Source organism: Ciconia boyciana, chromosome 15 (assembly GCF_034638445.1).
Source record: "Ciconia boyciana chromosome 15, ASM3463844v1, whole genome shotgun sequence".
In the NCBI taxonomy this organism is placed as follows: domain Eukaryota; kingdom Metazoa; phylum Chordata; class Aves; order Ciconiiformes; family Ciconiidae; genus Ciconia; species Ciconia boyciana.
In genome coordinates, this window is record NC_132948.1 from 472,971 (window position 1) to 490,895 (window position 17,925).

Below are 17,925 nucleotides of genomic sequence, written 5' to 3' on the forward strand. Positions count from 1 at the left end.
CCCCGGGTGCCCGACAGTCCCGGGGTCTGTCTGTCCTGGTGGTCTGGCAGTCCTGGGTGCCTGACAGACCTGGGGTCCGGCTGTCCAGGGGATCCGGCAGCCCCAGGTGTGCTGCAGGATGGGGATCCGGCAGCTCCAGGTGCCCAGCAGCCCCAGGGGTGTGACAGCCGCAGGGTCCAGCTGTCCTGGTGGTCTGGCAGCTTCAGGTGCTCGGGAGTCCCTGGGAGTCCGGCAGCCCCGGGGTCCGGCTGACTCAGGGATCCAGCAGCTCCAGGTGCCCGACAACCCTGGGTGCCCAAGAGCCCCAGGGTCTGGCTGCCCCAGGAGTCTGGCAGCCCCAGGTGCCCACCCGCCCCGGGATCTGGCTGTTCTGGGACCAAGCAGCTCCAGGTGCATGACAGCCCTGTGGTCTGGCTGTCCTGGTGGTCCAGCTCTCCTGGTCATCTGGCAGCTCCATGTGTCCAGCAGTCCCAGGTGTCCAACAGCCCCAGGACCAGGCTGTTGGGAGCCAGGCAGCGACCCACGGGAGCCAAGCGGTGCCTGCAGTGGCAGGGCCAAGGGAGCATGCCCTTGAACAGGGACAGAAGGGCTTCAGAGCAGCCACTGGTTAACCCACCATAAGGACACAGCTGGGAATTGGGGACACACACTGGGCACCCGCAGTGCTCCCACACCCCTGGCCGAGTGGGGCAGCCCGGGCAATAAGCCTCCTTGGCATGACAGTACAGCAATACTGAATGGCCCAGGGCTCCCTTGGCCACCACCCTGTGCCAGCTGGCTTTTCAGCCTAATGGTCACTGCAGGAGATGGCTCAAGCTTGTCTGAGCTCCAGGGACATCCGACAGCGGTATGGTGAAAGCATGGATGGAGGACACCCCAACCATCTCCCATGTGGTAGCACGAATGCAGCTCAATAGCTGCATCAATCTCCTGCCGAGCGCTGGCTGCATCGAAGGAGCTGTGGAGAGTGTGTGTATGGAGAGTGTGCATCTCCCGCGGAGCTGGGTCTGAGGGCCACACACCTCCGGGGGTTTCCTGTGGACGTGGAGCTGCCAGCACACTAGGCGCGGGTTGGGCAGCATCCTTCTGGAGAGGATTAGGGAGTCCTGGGTGGTGTCCTGAGCACCTTCCCAGCCCCAGGATCCCTTCACCAAGCAAAGAGTAAATGAGCTTGGTGGGTTCTCACCGCCAGCATCCTTCGGTGTTTGCAGTACATGGGGCTGATGTGCAGGGAAGGTTTCTCTCCTGCTCAGACAAGAGGTTCCCAACGTGGAGTCTTTGGTGGTCTTGCCGGTGGGAATTATTCTTTTTTGCAGTTACTTCCCAGTAAATGTGCCTGCAAGAGGCTCGCTGACCTGCCAATGCCCAGCCACGGGCAGTAGCTTGTGCAAAGTGCACAGTTTCAAATCTACAGGACTGTCCCTGCAAACGTGTGTTCTTTGTGTTGGCTTTCAGAGACTGCCCCAGAAGCCACCGACGACCTGCAATTTTGACAGTCCAGATTTGTAACATCCTGGTCCAGCACCTTGTCTGGCAGGGTGCAGCGAGCCCAGGCGCCCCGTGGCCTTTGCGTGTGCGATGCCACAGCAGGGAGCAGCCAGGACCATGAAGCTGGGAAGGCAAAGCTGAGCACGTTCCTCCTTCCTGCTGAGCGACATTGGCATCAGGCCACCGGCGGGGACTCGGGTGGCAGTGACCATGCCTGACATTGCCTTTTCCGCATTCCCTGTGCCACAGGTGTATTGGCACATTGTAGCCAACATCCCACTGGCAGCATCCTTGGTACAGAGAAAAGGTCTGGTGGTTTACCCCGTATAACCCACCGGCTTTCCTTTTCAGACCTGAGCTTTCAAATGGGCTTGTGACCATTGGGTAGCCCTCCTTTTTCCCCTCTGCAGCCCCAGCACCTTTCACATGCCCCCAGTCCCCTTCCACGTGTTTGGCAGCAGCACTGGGAAGCAGCACCCCTTGCCCAGCTTCCCCTGCCTCCACATCCCTGTCCCCCACTTTACCCTGTCCTGTTCGCAGGACCTCTCTGGAGGATGCCCAGAAACACGCGGGTGGCCCTGCTCGGTCCCCACGGCCAGGAATGCCAAGACCGTGGTGACCCAGCTGCACTGATGCGTGAGGAGTTCCCTCGGGACGGGTTCCCTCCCAGCACCGGCTTGAGCTCAGCATCCCTTTCTGTCTGGGAAAGTGGGCTGGGGAGGGAGTTAACTCTGAAGTTAGGCAGGAAGCCAGGCTTGGCGGTCGCATCCCCATGCCTCCCCTGGCCGCCGTGCCCACCTGGAGCTGAGGCCTTGCTCCAGCTGTTTCCATAACCGGGATTCCCTTCCTGTCTGCTCTCTCCAACACCTCCCCGCTGTGCCGAGCACGCCTGGTGCTCCTCTGCCCCCCTCCCGGTGAGCCGGGGCAGGCTCGCGTCGCCACACCTTTCCCACACTGTTGCTTTGTGCAAGGATGCGTTTGATTTTGGCTGTTTTCTGGCTTCAGTAAACAGTTCTCTCTTCTCTTCCTGCAGCAGCAGATCCCGTGCTGCTCTGTTTTTACCAGGTCTAACCCACACCGCGGCAGGGGTTGGGCCATAGCCAGGGAGATAAGCTGGTCCCTCGGAAGATGCTGCCGGCTGGTAGCCAGAGGCTGGAGAAGCTGCTGAGGATGCTGCGGGGAGGAGGCAGAGGGAGGATTCACGGTGCTCAGGGGTTGGTGTGGTCTGGGCTGGCTGGTGCTGCCAGGGCTGGGGGATTGCACGTCCCACGGGTATCAGGCACCCGTCCTGCCTCGCCCTCTGGTCCCAGCGAGGCTGTTGCCTGTGCCAGTGCCCTGCGAGCATGGCTTGATGCTTTCCATTACACCACTGTTTGCAGTTCCTTTTTCAGATTTCAGGCTGGAAATGCCCCGCCAGGTGCTTGACTCCCGTTGAACTGTGTTTTGGAAAATACCAGAGAAAAAAGAAACCCCAGCACTATAGTATTTCTGAACACAAAATTAAGGAAAAAATACGTTGTTTTGTCGATGGTTCAAAAATCTCTGTGGCTGTTTCAGCAGGCAATCATACGATACAAGGCTCTTGTCACCATCCTGCCGGGCCACGGCCAGGCTCTGCTCCTTGGAAGAAGCCCCCGCTCACGTGTGCGCTTGGGCTGCTCGTGGCATTTGAGTGCAAGGCTGCCGAGATGGTTGCTGCAAGGCTCCGGGCTCCTTCCCCTTGCAACTCCCCCTGCTGCTGTAGCCCTCATCCTTGCAAGGGAGCGCGCTGCAGCACAGGCTACCGGCATACCCTCCACCGTTTCATGTCTCCCCTTCCTTTGGGACAAGCAGAAAGCAGCTTCCAGCAGCGAGAGCTAAAGCTGAGCTGGGTGAGGAAAGCCTGAGATACAGGGAGGGTTTGGTTGGGTCAATGCACCCAGAAATAAAAGGAGTGGTTGCTGTTTTCTGGCTGAGCATGGATAAAGGTTGCTGGGAACACAGGGATTTTTGGGGTTTTCGGTTTCAAGGGCATCTGGTGCCCTGGATAGACAGGAGGCAGCTCCCTGCACGCTGACCCCGTACACAGCTTCTGCAAACAGCAGCGCACGCACTGCAGAGGCATGCTGCGGAGCTGCCTGGAGGTGCACAAGTCCTTTCTGTCCTGGAAAGAGGGCTGGGGAGGGGGTTAACTCCAAAAAAGGGGGGGGGTCAAGAGGGGCCATGTACAGATACATGAAGCTGCTGGCACAGAAGCTGCAACATCTGCTCCTGCAATAGCTATGCAGGTGGCCGGGGGTCTTTGCAGAAGCCTGCAGCAGATGACAGGCCCGGGTCCAGCCGCACTGGCAGAGCCCAGACCATGGGGCAGCAGCGTGCTCCATGCCACTGCCGCAGCATCCTGCACGGGCTGGAGAGGCAGCCCAGTGCTGGGAGCGCATCTCCTCTTCTCCCCAAAATACCAGGAGCCTGGCTGCTGCCTGCTCTGGCACTGCTTTTAAATACCAGCTGCCCTGGCCCCACACTCCAGGCACATTCCCTGCACCTCCAGGTGTTTTTTAAGGCATGGGCGTCTCAGCTACAGAAAAAGGCAGTAGGTGAACATCTCTGGAAAGCCTCAACTTCACCGCTTTGGCTTGTGTGGCTTGCCAGAAGCAGGAAGAACAACCCAGGGAAAAAGGAGACGCTGCCTTATAGCTGCCAGGCAGGGCAGCCCAGAGATGCTTGTGGTGCTGCAGAGCCCAAAATGAGCCCAGGAGAAACTGCCCCTACTTTGAGGCAGTGAAAGCCTGGAGGGTGCGTGTCCCCCAAAAGTAGACCACGGGGGGGAGAGGCTCTCTCACAGCTGCCACCCCCCTCCATGAGCAGCAGGGTGCTGGGGGCAGCTGAGGATGCCCCAGGGCTCTGAGCTCCCCCCAGGCCCATCAGGGACAGCTCCACAGCTTCCCCATTCCCAGGCCTGGGGAAGTTTGGCCTCGCTGGGTGCAGCCCAGCTCTGGCTCCTTTCCCCAAGCCCTGGCCCTGGCTCAGGCCAAAGCGTGCGGCTGGAGGGGGCTGAGTGCAGGCACTGACCTCCCCTTTGGGACCAGGGTAGTGCAGCCGCCCAGTAACTCCAAGAGAGAGACAGGAGCAAGAACTGTTACGATTTAATCATCACCGTTCTCTGCAAATCCAGTGTACGGCAGAGCCATGCTGTCGTCCAGCTCCTGGTGCTCCCACATGGCCACCACCCCTGCCCGCAGCAGACCTGGTCCGGCATCAGAGCCAGGGACTGCAGGCAGGGCAGGAACAGCACAGGGATGGGGCCGGCCAGTTCCTTTCGCCCCTCCTGCCCCACTGGACATTTGCCTGAGGATGGACAACCCTGGGCAGCTTTGGCTCCGCTCAGCCCGGTGGGATGGGGGAGAGCCTGGTCCTGCCCAGGACCGGCCCAGCTCTGGTCCGTGCAAAGCTGGTGAGCAGCCAGGTAGTGGCTGCCCTGGGACAGGCAGCAGGGACTGATCCTGCCCCTGCCCAGTCACCCTTCACAGGTCACTGTGGCCTCTGCTTTGGCATCTGCTTCCATGGAGCTGGAAGAGACCAAGCCCCAGCCCTGGCAGAAGCTAGAGGAGCTTTTGGCTGAGGCCAGCTTGTCCCCGAGCCACCCAGCCTGCCCTGGACCTGAGCCCGTGGCACAAAGCAGGCGGCCAGATCTCCCTGTGCAATCCCACAAGAGGAAACCCCCGGGAGGTGGGGGAAGGCTGGCAGGGGGACAGCCCAGGGCAAGCACGGCTCAAGAGCCCCAGGACGGCAGAGGGACATGCCTCGGGGCAGTACCAGCCAGGGCAACCCTCAGTAGTGACCTCCAGAAGGCGTGTGTGCTTCAAACAGCAACAAGGACACTTCCCCTCCCAGGGCCAAGGGTGCTGGGGGGGAAACTGCAGCAGAACTAGGATGGGGAATGGCAATAGTGGTTATAGGCGAAGGCACAAGAGACCCCGGGCTGGATGCCACAGCTGGGGTTAGTGGTCGGGGCTGAAGAGGCTGCCCGCGAGGAGCCGCCTCTTGACCTCCCTCCAGAGCAGGTCCCGCTCCCGGTTCGCCCTCTGCACGAAGCCCCTGTTCTCCTGGGCTCTCCGGGACAGGTAGGGCAGCACCTCCTTCACGGGGCCGTAGGGCACGTACTTGTAGACGGGGAAGCCGGCCTGACCTGGAGGGAGAGAGGCAGGTCAGGGAAGTACCGAGAAAGAAGAAAAAAAAAGGGAGGGGGGGCAAGAGGAGCAAAAAAGGCCAAAAAAAAAAAAAAAGGAAAAAAGCAGGAAAAAATGGAAGGGGGGGGGAGAAGAAAAAAGACGGGAAGGAAAAAAAAAGGAAAAAAGCCTCCCTTACCCCCAGCTCTCCCATGCCCCTCGGGCTGTGCGACGGAGCGAGGGATGGCGGGCGGGAGGGCTGCAGTGGCCGGAGGCTGCGGTTGAGCACCGGGGTGGGGAGCCTGGGAGCGGCCCTGGCCAGACGTGGCCGAGCCTGCCCGGGCGGGGGGAGAGGCAGCGCGTCCCTCCCCTGGCTCAGCACAGGGAGCTTGGGAACGCGCCGGGGGGAGCGGGCCGAGGTCACCAGGAGCCCTGGGAATGTCGGCAGCCAGGGCCGGGCCAATTCAAGACGCATTCAACCAGAAACATCAAGTTAACACATTTTTCCAGCATGACCAGAGGAGGTTGCAGACAGGCAGCCAAACCCCGCTTGCGAGGGGAACTCCAGGACAGAGCAGCATCCACGCTGGACAACTGCCCGGTCTGCCTCCTCCTGCTCTCCTGGCCTCGGGTCTCCGCTCTGGACACCGGTGCGGGCAGGGAGATCAGTCCCTGACCTGAGCTGGGCTACCTGGACCCTTGCATGTCCCTCTGTCGAGGCCCCTGGGGGCTCTGCTCCGCTGCCTGGGCCAGCGGCAGAGGAGAGGACACGGTCACACAAGAGCCTGTTGCCACCCTGCCAGCGGAGAGCCCGGGACTTGGTGTGCACCTCCAGCAGAGCAAAGTGACATTCCCCAGCCAAGGAAGTACAAGAGGGGTTTGCTGGCTGCCAGGACCTGTCTCTGCCCCATCTAGGAGTACCCCGATCTCAGTCCAGAGCAGGAATCTCCCTGCCCAGCCATCACAGTCTCATGGGGCCTCCAGGAGACAGATGTGATTCTCCATCGACATTCTCATCTATATCCTCCGCATGCAGGGGTCACAGCACCCCACACAGCTGGGGAAAAGGCAACAAGGCACTGTCCTCAGCTAGTCCTGCTCTGACAGACTCATAGCCCAGCTCCATCCATCTTTCAGACGCCATAGCAGCTGCTCAGGGAGATCCCAGGGGTCAAGGTGGGCATCTGCCAAGTGCCCCCTGCTCCCAGCACTCACCCAGGGGGAAGGTGATCTGGTCACACATGCCTAGCAGCTGCCCGAAGTACACCTTCTTCTCCGAGGGATGGATCCCAAGCTCCATCATTCTGCAAGCCAAGCCTCGGCGTTAGGGAAGAGCAGAGAAACGGAGCATGCAGGGGCAGCGCGTCCCACCAGAGGAGCGGGGATAATCCCCAAGTATGAGAGCACGGCACTGACTGTGTCCCAGATGGATACTAGGATGCAAGGACTTGAGGGATTTGTTTTTAAAACAGCCTCTGGGCTGGGCCATGCGGCCAGCTCTGCAGCCGCTGTGGGCTACCATCCTGCGCCCCAGCTCCAAGCCCCAACCGAAGCCCTGAGCACCAGATGGGAGCTAGGATCCCACCGGCTGAGCGCAGAGGAGACCTGACAAGCCACAGCACATCTTACTGCAGCTCTGCTGGGCCCCCACATCCCTCGAGCCCCCAGTCCCTGCCACACCATGCTGCCTCCCCAGCACCCACCTGCGCAGGGTGAACTTGACCGTGTCCTCATTGTGAGATGCCACCATCACGTTGGCTTTCCGGCTGTGCTTGATCTCCTCCAGGATATAGTCCAGGCACCTGTAGGACAGCACAGAGCTGCGTGGTGAGGCTGCCCGAGCCTGGTGCCTGGTGGGGCGGGAGGGAGGAGCGTGGCTGGGGCTGTACCCTACCTGTGGTACATCTCATTGGTCTTCTCGTAGGTGGGGTTGATGGGATCCTCATAGCCAATCTGGGCTGCCCTCTCCCGCTCCTGCTCCATGTAGGCGCCGCGGACCAGCTTGGTGCCGAAGTGCCAGCCCTCCCGGCGCGACAGCTCCACATCCACGGTCACATTGTCATAAGCCTCCTGGGACCAGATGGAAGAAGTGGCACAGGGTCATTGCATCAGTGCCACCTCCACCCAGCCAGCGCTGGAGTCGTGCCATTGCATTGCCCTGGCTTCAGGAGCAGAGGTCTCCATCCAGCTGCTCCAGCAGGTCCTTCCTGCCCAGCCTCCTGCCGGACCTCACCTTCAGGTAGCACTGGTAGGTGTTGAAGATGATCGCCCGATCCCTGTTGAAGCGGCGCTGCATCTCCAGAGTGAGGCGGCTGATGGCTGGCTGGAAGTAGCTCTGCTCCGCGTCCACCATCAGCCTCACGCCCTTCTCCGTGGCTCTCTGGGGGGGTGAACAACATGCCGGTTGGTCTGACGGTGCCACCTGCCACACACCTTCCCTCTCTGCGGTGGCACCTGTGCCCAGCTCCCCCAGCCCCAGCCCCCCCGACCTTGGCAAGGACGTCCATCCGCTGCAGCATCCGCTTCATCTGCAGATCCTCCTCCTCAGTGAAGCGCGAGAGCAGAGGCTCCAGCTGCCCAGTCTGAAACGAGAACAGCTTGTGGCACCCTGCCTGCCTGCGGCCAGCCCTGCCCACAGGAGACAGAAACCCGCACCAGGGAGGCGTGTGTTGGTGGCCAAAGGCAGGGAGGAGGCAAACTACACAGAGGGATGAGTCCTTGCGGCACCCTAATCTTGGAGCAGCAGCAGGAGACCAGAATGGGGGACGGGGACAGGCTGACCCGCATTGGCAGCGTCCTCCCTGTGGGGCCACTCCAGGGGTGGCAGAGATGGGTACCCACCTGCATGTTGGGGACGAGCAGCAGCTTGGAGAGCTTGGTGCGGCTGTCGATCAGGCTGTTCCAGTCCAGCAGGTCCACAGTGCTGGGAGCAGAGAGCCAGGTCTGTACTGGTGCCTTGAGGGGCAGGGGGGTCTCTACCAGCTCATGACCCCCACCAGCAAGCCAGGTACACAGCACATGCCACCCTGACCCATCTTGTCACCTCTACCGAAACCTCCTCTCTGCTTGGTCGCTGTGCTGAGCCAGTGCTGGCCTTTGGAGACCTCTCCTTGCTGCTGCTCCACTGCCCCAGGAAGAGGGACAAGGTCCCTCAGCGTGCCCATCCCGCGGCACCCCCCAGGTCGCAGGCAGCTTACCCACTCACACCCAGGTTCTCGCCTGTGAACCAGTGCTGGCTCTCCGCCTTGGTCGCGATGCCGAGGTTGGCCAGGGCCTCCTGCCACCAAAAGGAGCATCAGTGCCAAGGGGCTACAGGGGTCTTACTGCTCCAGGCTCAGAGCTGTCACAGGTCAGGGCTGCTCCGTGATCCCTACAGCCACTGGCCACCTCCAGCAGCGCATCCCCGGCAGCACAGCCTCCTCCCTCAGACATCACCCGCCTCACCTGCAGCTTCTCCGCCTCCAGCTTCATCTCCAGCGCTGCCCGGCCAGCCTGGCCCTGCTCCGCGGCCATTTGGTGGAAGAACCTCCGCCACTTCACCAGCACCTCTGAGAACTGCAGCTGTGGGGACAGAGCTTAAGGTGAGACACCCTGGCTGGAGCCCATCTGGCTCAGAGCCTCCTGCAGTGGAGGCTTTGCAGGATCGTGCCCAGCCTGAGGCAGACCCTGACCCTATAGCAGGGGGCCCTGGCCAAGCTCGGGCCAAGCCTAGCAGTAACAGAACCCCCACACCCTCACGTTCAGACCTCTCAACTTCTGAGCTCTTCATGTGTCCCCAAAAGTTGAGGCAGGGTCTCCAGGGTGGCCTCAGGCACACAGGGGACAGCCTGTTGGTGCCCACTCCTCTCTGCCATCAGTAGAGATGCTGCTGCAGCAAGCCTGGCACCCCAAAGCACCTGCCCCCACAGATGCATCATCCGTGGCCCTGGCTCTGACCCACCTTGTCCTGGTCACAGCCCTGTCACTCACCAGGAACTGAGGTCTGCCCAGTGCCGTCAGCTTGATGGCTGAGAAGCCGTCCTCTGAGCTGCCACCTGGATGGAGCCACAAAGACAGAGCTAGCCCAAGAGGCAGGGTGCTTGGGCAGAAGGGACATACCTGAGATACAGTGGTGGGCTGCAGGGTCCCTGCAGTCCCCAAGCTGAGATACAGTGAGATACAGTGGGGCTGCTCAGGACACATGGAGCACTTACTTGAGGCATCGATGCAGCGGAGGAAAGTCTCCATGTGCTGGTCACACTTGGCCTCATCAGCATAGAAATATGTGCGGGCACTGATGACCCCACCGCGGCGATCCCCAAATCCCCGATGGGCTCGGTACTGCTTCTCCCTTTGCTCTGCTCCTGGGGTGGAAGAGGATGGAGATGGGCCATGCAGCCCTGCTGAGCTCCTACAAGCCTCCCCAGGAGCTTCTGCCATGGGCGCAGGGGAGAGGGGCTCCGTCTTGGACCTCAAAAGAGCCCTCAAGGGCTGCAACGTGCCCTGCCTGCTCTGTTGCCCGAGCAGGGGCTCAGCCTTTGCTGAGGAGCAGGGTTGGCCAAGAACCAAGATGTTCTTCATCCAGCTCGTGTTTTGAGGCTGTGGGAGCTGGGTCTTTCACCCACACCAGGCCCACAGTGCCCGGATCAGCTGGACCTTCAGGCTATCTCCTGTCAGCAGGAGAGGCTGGGTCACTTACCTCCCATCTCCTTCTCGGCTGCAGAGGTGCAGGAGCTAAGAAGAGAAACAGGGAAGATAAGGGCCAGGTCAGCAACCTGCTGCAACCCCACGCTGGTGGCCAGGGCAGCTCCGAGGCTCCCCTTCCGCCAGCCTGGCGTTGGACCCTGCTCTTCCCTCGCCATCCCATCACCAATGGATCAAATGCTGCTCAGCACAAGCTCCGCTGGCTGGTCGGATGCCCCAGGCCCCCTCATGGAAGGCAATGGGGTTTCAACATCCAGGCAAGTGTTACCTGGAGGCCCTGAGGCAGCACATGGAGGATGCTCTGTCCCAGGGTCCAGAGCTGCTCTCAAACAGCCCACCCCACAGCAAGGACAATGTCAGCCCTGGTGGGGCTGGGTGCTCCGTCTCTGACCACACCAGCCCACGGTCCTCACCATGGTGGAGCACCAAACCTCATCCCAACACCTCCCCACCCTACAGGCACCAGTGGCCAGACCATGAAGCAAGGAGCTCCTCCAGACCCAGGGCACATCAAGCTGTAGGATGCCCTGCTGCAGCTCAGCTGCCCACGCTCCTCTGCGCCTCAGCATTAGCCAACAACTTACAAACAAGGTCTCAGCTTCAACTCCAGCTGACCTCGGATGTAATTTCAAGCCCAAGCTCTTTGCCACAGAGGTAACAGGGCTCTGACAGTCCAGCAGGACGCTGGCCAAGTCATGAGATCCTCCTTGAGCTTGAGCAGCTAAGCCTTCTCGCTGACACCCTAAATCCAGCCCGCAGACCCGAGGTTTCACCCAGGAACAGTGCCAGCCGCTGGAGAGCAGTCCTGAGCAATAGCAGAGCCACCTCCTCCAGGAGATCTCTGCCTTGGAGTCACTGTCCCAAAATTGGCCGTGCCCAACAGTGGGGAAGCAGACTGCGAGGCAAGCAGCAAAGCCACCCAGCCAGAACCAGAGGACTCACACAAGAGAGCGGAGAGGCACGTGGCATGGTCCCAGAACATGTTCTCCCACATAGAAACCCTGTGACAGGGATTAGGGGCTGCTGGAAGCATAAACAAGCAGAGACAAGCCCTTCCCTCCTGCTCCCCGGAGCCAGGAACAGCCCCGCGTTGCTCAAAGCACAGCAAAGCCTGGCGTGAACCGGGGCAGGAGCAGCCAGAGCTCATGGGGAGCAGGAGGCACCACATCTGGCAGGCTCTGCTCCATGATTTTGCTAGCCTGAGGACAGGTCAAGCAGCTTTCTGTCCCTGAATACAGAGCGTGGAGGAAAGGAAGCAGGAGACATCATACACCCAGGGATGGGATGCGATAGCAAAGCCCACAGTGGATGGAAGGTCCCCTCAGAGCAGGCAGAGTGGTGCAGGGGAAGGCTCCAGCTGGACACGCTGCTGGGACTCTGAGGACATGTTGGGAGAGATGGGTCCCACGGGCAGGTCCCAGCCACAGCACAGCAGGGCAGCTCTGAACCCCAGAGCACACCTTGCATCCAACATCTGAGATGCTGGGGACAAGTGGCAGGGAGCAAAGCCTCCTCCGACCTACCCAGGGTGAATGCACACAACTAAATTAGCAAACAGGACCCTTGAATTTGAAGTGTTTTGTGTTCCTGAAGACAAACACACCCTCTCCAGCAGCATTCCTGCTGCATGACTGCACTGAGCCCTTCATCCCCGAGGGGGGCATTCAAAGCAGTGCCATGGTGCTCGCTTTATTGTTCTGCATCAAGCAAAATAAAGAAGCTCCTTCCAGCTGAAGAAATAGCTCTTCCTGGATATCATCTGCTTTCTTTGCAATATTAGTCTTGGCCAGCAAAGCCATTCCTACACCTACCAAGTACAACTTAACCCAGCTTATACCTAGGCACCCCTTCTGCAAACCAAGAGCAAGTCTCTCAGAGCAGGACACATCTCCAGGCGCTGCCCAAATGCTTCTGGCAAGCTGTAACCAGAAAGGAGCCACCTGCAAGGCACGCTCAGGACCTGGGAGCTCACACTCACCCGAGGCGTGCACAAATCAAGCCCTCCAAGTGCTGCAAAACAGGTTACGGAGACTCGAAAGGGTATTGCTCAGAAGGGTAATCCAGCTGACACAGCAGACGGCTTTCAGGAAGTTTTTGATCAGGCTCAATCAAATAAGCCGTCTCAGGGAGAAGCGCAAAGGTCCCCTTGTCAGAAATAAGTAGGCAATAATCCATTTTGCCCTGGAGGTTACCAGGAGGGTGCCATGAGCACAGAGTATTTGCTTTGCTCGTCAGCAGATGGGTCTGGCAGAGGGGATGACGGAACACCAGGGAGAAGTTGTCCCTGAATTACCACATCCAAGGAAAAACTCATGGTCACATGAAGCCCAGACCAGAGCTATGGGTGATGCTTAAAACCCTGCAGGTAGGAATAAATCAAAGCTCTTGGCAGAAGGGACCTTCAAGTCTGCCCCATGCATGAGTTGCCAGCACACACCAGCCCAGGACCATCGCAGGACCTCCTTACACACCTTCAAGCTAAGCAGAATCCACCCCATGATCCCAGGGACCCACAGCACATGCAGGCAGAGCACTGGGCACGGGTGGCAGCAGCACTGGGAGCAGGAGGAGAAGGGGAGGAGGCAGCTCTGGGAGGCTGACTGGCCGGGCTGGATTGTAATCCCACGCTGGGGCAGGTATCAGGTGTCCACGCAAGAAATCTCAAGAGGAAGCGAAGTCCACGTGCTGTGTGGCAGAACGGTTCAGGTGCCTGACAGCGCTTGGGGGCAGGATTGTCCTTCCCCATGTTAGCACAACCCCAACCCATCTCCTGCCTTGGGATGCCCATGGGCCAGCAATGGCCCCGAGGCTGCAAGGGGACCACAACCACCTCCACTATGGGGGGACTCCTTGTTTCCCCCCACGGGGAGCAGAAGCCCCTGCCCAGCCACAGCACTGCCTCTCCACACCCACCCAGGGCTGCACCCATCCTGAAGCCCCCAGCCCACGCGCTGCCCCGGGAGCGGAACGGCACCAGGCTCTGCTCCCGCAGGACACCTTTCTCCAGCTGTGTCACCATGACCTGGCAGCAGCCTTCAGCACATGGCCAAGGACTCTTGGGACAAGCTGGCAGAGCTCTGGATGCCAGCCCAGGCAGGGCAGGGCAGGTATGAGCCTGCAGCAGGCAGGATAAGCCAGTGCCTGCCCGCATGGCATTGCTGTTGCCAACCAGAAAGCCTGTTACAAGGAGCGGCCAGGGCCCATTGCTGGGGAGGAAAGGGCATTTCCCTGCTGTTATCTCCAGCTTGCTCCAGAGGAGCAGGCTGCACTGGTAAGCCCAGCACGGCTCTGCCTGCAGGAGCTCTGCCTGGGGAAACAACAGCAGATGGCACCAGGAGGCCAAAAAAGCCGCTGGCTGCATCTGGTTTGTACCTCTGCTTCCTGCCTGGCAGTGGGGTAGAGCCCCAAAGCACTCACGGGAGGTAAGGATGCAGCTCCCGAGGCCAGCAGCCACAAGCCCTGGACCAGTCACCCCTCTCAGCCACGCACAGCCCAGCTGGGCACCATCCCTGGTAGCAGCACTGGTAATGTGGGGTGTTGTCCCTGAACAGAGCCAAGGAGGACCCAGAGCAACGCTTGGTGCGGGCCAGAGTCCCACACAGCCCTTCCAATGCCACCCACGCCTCCCCTGGGCTTTGTCCCTGCTCCGTGACATCCCTGGGTGACCACCAGGGTGGCATTTTTTCCCCCCTGCCCATTTGATGGAGCGAATCCCACTGGGGCTCAGGCAGGGTGGCACTGCGGGGTGCGGGTCCCAGCACGTGGCTTTGCCAGGCTCTCCTGGGTGAGAATGACCCGCGCAGCACAGGCAGAGCTCACCTAGCAAGGAGTCCCACGCATGCAATCCCCAAATCTGCTCTGGGGGGGGCTAGCGTGGCCCAGACAGCTCACAAACCACCAGCACCCTGCCGTGAGCAGGCAGGACACAGGTGCAGGCAGAGCCTGCCCATGAAAGCCCTCGGTGGTCAACCGCAGGAAGCGCTTGGCACAGGCACAGCTCGGTGGCACCGGCACCGCCAGCTCAGCCCCACGGGGATGCTGAGCACTGTGCCCGGACCGCAGCTGCGTGCCCAGGGAAGAAACCAGCCGCTCCTAAAAACACCGCTGCTCCACACCTTCAAAAGAGCCATCCCCGCCACAGGCTACAAGCGGGGTATTTTGAAGCTTTGATATTAAAAAAATGCAGTTTGCAGCTCAATCTGCAAGGGGCTGGGATGGGCACAGCCCTGCCTCCCCCCGTGCAGCTCCCACGCCATCGCTGCCCTCGCAAGCTGCCCAGTCCTGCCACGGACGGGCAGGACCTTCACGCCGACGGGGATCTCCGGCAGCAGTGGCAAGCAACAAGCGGGGGGTCCCCGATAAGCAGCGCCTGGGTGGGGAGCAGAGATAAGGCTCCCGGCGCTGGCTGGGAGGTGTCCCGTGGCAGCACCTGCATCACCGCACCGACCCAAAACCCCACTTGCAAATCACCCCAAAAAGCCGTTTCTGCTGTATTTTTAACACCATGTGACAAGCGTGTGGCAGCCAGATGGTGTCCCCGGCCGCGAACAGGGACACGGGGCTGTCGCAGCCTCGCTCGGGGCAGCGCTGCATCCCCAGCCTGCGCCTCTGGCAGGGCCACCCTTCTCCTGGGTGGGGGGACACCACCCACCCCAGTGACCATCGGGTGCCAGCCAGCAGCCCATCGATCGGGTGAGCAGAGCCACCCGAAACTGGAGCCCGAATAGTGGAAAGTTACCGGTGGCTTTGGGCCAGCGCCTGACCTTGGCAGAGGGCAGGAGGCAGGGAAGGTTGCCCGGGGTGGGGGGGCAGTGCAGGAAGGGGGTGCGACCTGGCGGGGGGCTCACCACCCCAGCTTGAGTGGGTGAAAGTGGTGGGGGGCAGCACCCCAGGGTGTCTATCGTGGGGGATGGGGATGGAGCGGGCAGCACCCTGGGGAGCCAGCACCCCAAGGGGGAGAAGGCGGGATAGAGGAGGGAAGCACCCCGGTGTGTGCAGTGGGGTGGGTGCAGCACCCCAGTGGGGAGAGAAGGCAGAATGGGGTCTAACCCCAGGGGATGTGGGGGTGGAGCAGGGCAGCATCCCAGCGGGGGTAGGGAAGGGGGGACAGGGTGGGCAGCACACCAGGGGGAGTGGGAGGGGAATAGAGGTGGGGAGCACCTCAGCCTGTGCAGGAGGGTGGAGGGGAACAGCACCCCGGGGGAGAGGGGGAACAGATGGGGACAGAGGGGGTGCAGCATCCCGGAGGGCAGGGGGGACCACCCCAGTGTGGGGGCAGCACCCCTGTGTGTGCAGGGGGGTTGAGGGGGACAGGGCGCCAGTGTGGGAGGAATAGAGGGGGGCAGCACCCCGGTGCGTGCTGGGGTGGAGGGGGCTGCACCCCGGGGGCGGGGCTGCACCCGGGGAAGGGGGCCGCACCCCGGCCTGTTTGGGGGGGATGGGGGCGGCGGCGGTAGCCCAGCGGGAGGCGGGGCCGTGACGCACCGCAACCCCGGCTCCACAGCCAATGGGAGCGGGGGGATGGGCGGGCGCAGCCAATAGCAGAGCGGCCAAGGCCCGCGCCCGCCGCGCCCGCGCCGTCCCGCCGCCGCCCCGTCCCCGTCCCCGTCCCCGCACTCACTCCAGCTCCTTGCGCTCGGCCTCCTCGGCGCTCAGGTCCTCCTCCACGCTGTAGTCCAGCACGGCGCCCACGCCGAAGGCCTGGTTCCGCCGGATGAGCGGTTTGATGGCCTCCTGGTCCTCCCCCGCCACGAACTGCCCGTAGAAGGTCATCTTCATCAGCCGCTCGAACAGCGTCTGCCCCAGCACCCGCTGGCACAGCTGCAGCAGCTGCGGGACAACGGCAGCTCAGCGCCCCGCCGGACGGCACCCGGCCCGCAGCGGACCCCCCCCGCCCCCCCCGGCCACAAGAGTCCCCCGGGACCGGCACCCGCTCCCTCACCGCCCCGGAGCGGCGGGCCCGCCGGTGCGGGACTGGCAACCCCCGGAGCGGGCAGCGCCCGCCCGCCCGCCTTGGGACCGACATCCCCCCCCGGAGCAGGCAGGCCCCCAGGCCCGGCACCCCACCCGCAGCGGCGACCCCCCCTGCCCGGGACCGCGCCCCCCTCCCCGGAGCGGTCAGCCCCCCAACCCCCGGCCGGGGCCCGGCGCCCGCCGCCGCCCACCTCCCGGTTGTGCTCCACCAGCGGCCCGACAGCGCACAGCCCCAGCACCAGCAGCCCGCGCAGCAGCTCCGCGCTGCTCTTGCTGCGGAACGCCTCCCGCGGGTCCCCGAAATCCACGGCGGGCGGCGGCGGCCCCCGCTCCGCACCCCGCGGAGGGGGAGGAGGCGGCGGTGCCGGCCGGGTCCCCCTGCCCGCAGCCGGCGGCGGAGCGGCCCCGCGGGGCGCGGCGGCGGGCGCGGAGCGCGGGCGGCGGGGGACGCCCAGGCGGGCGGCGGCGCAGAGCGCCCGGGCCGCGCTCGGCGGAGCCATGGGCACGGCGGGGCCGCCAGCCCCGCGCCGCCGCCTTAAGTACCGCCCGCCCGGCGCCGCCCCGCCGGGCTCCCCGCCGACACGGCCACGGCCGCGCCCGCCGGGGCTGCGGAGCCGCCGCTCCGCTCCGCTCCGCTCCGCCCCGCCCCGCGTCCCGGCCCTGCCGCGGCACCGGCACCGGCACCGGCACCACCCTGCCCGGCGCGGACCCTCTCCCGCAGCCCCCAGGCCGGTGCCCTCCCCCGCCCCCGCCCCGGGGGCGCATCCCTTCCGAGGAGCCCCGGGCAGGGCGCAGAAGGGCAGGGGTGGCCCGAGGGGAGCCCCGGGTGAGGCCGAAGGAAGCCCTGTCCCCTTGGAGCACACCTGGGGAGGGGCGAAGGGAGCCCCATGCCCTTGGAGGAGCCCCAGGGAGCGCTATGGAGGTCCCAGGGGAGCCCTGAAGCAGTCCCCTTCCCACTGGAGGGGCCCTGAAGGGAGCACCGGGGCCGATCCTGCAGGGCCAAGGGGCTCCTGACCCCTTAGAGCAGCCCCAGGGCAGGCCAAAGGGTGCACCAAGAGGGTTCCTGTCCCCTCGTAGCAATCCCTGGGGGAAGCTGTGGCACGTCCAGCCCACAGAGCTGGGAGGCCCGTGGGACTCAGGGGACCTGTCATGGGAGAGATGTTGCAAGCCCCTGTGCTTGCTCCTCCTGGTCTGTGCATGAACGATTTGGGTATTTCAGCTGAATCTTCGTTCATTTGGTCCAGGATTCATGGGCGCTGGGGTGCTTGGGGCGGCTTGAGCCAGGAGACCGGCTCCCTCGGCACGGGCTGGGGCACTTGGGCTTTGCCTGCCCCACAGAGCCCCACCGCGGAGAGGTTCCCAGGCAGGGCTGAGTGTCCGTACTGCTCCTGGCAGGCGTTTGCCTGGGCTGTTCCTCCCAGGCACACCCAGTGCTGAACTCCAGAGATCACCCAGCACCTCCCTGGCACCCCACGGCCAGATACGCTCCCGACTCTTGGCCCGGGGAGCAGAGAGCAGGGACCTCCTTCCTTTTTGCGGGACCGTTTCGAAGCAGCAAGCATCACAGCCACTCCCCTCTCCATGCTCACATCCTTTCTCCGTGCCCACATCCCACCTCCAAGCCCACGGCCCC

The 17,925-nt window shown here is 62.8% G+C and overlaps 1 protein-coding gene across 2 annotated transcripts; it reads right to left on the bottom strand.

Annotated features, from left to right (window-relative positions):
• Positions 1-4,617: 4,617 nt before the first annotated feature.
• PRODH (proline dehydrogenase 1) lies at positions 4,618-16,706 on the bottom strand. 2 transcript variants are annotated; one of them, XM_072880403.1, is made up of 14 exons: positions 16,484-16,706; positions 15,940-16,148; positions 10,315-10,349; positions 9,830-9,979; positions 9,606-9,670; positions 9,081-9,197; positions 8,834-8,913; positions 8,478-8,559; positions 8,126-8,218; positions 7,870-8,016; positions 7,531-7,706; positions 7,340-7,438; positions 6,852-6,940; positions 4,618-5,656 (listed from the first exon to the last, which is right to left on the bottom strand). In XM_072880403.1, the coding sequence occupies exons 2-14, from the start codon at positions 16,095-16,097 to the stop codon at positions 5,469-5,471; spliced, it is 1,479 nt and encodes a 492-aa protein (XP_072736504.1). In that variant the 5' UTR covers positions 16,098-16,148; positions 16,484-16,706; the 3' UTR covers positions 4,618-5,468. The 2 variants fall into 2 exon arrangements, with proteins under 2 accessions (XP_072736504.1, XP_072736505.1); XM_072880404.1 differs by lacking the exons at positions 8,478-8,559; positions 8,834-8,913 and having other exon boundaries at positions 16,484-16,616.
• Positions 16,707-17,925: the final 1,219 nt, after the last annotated feature.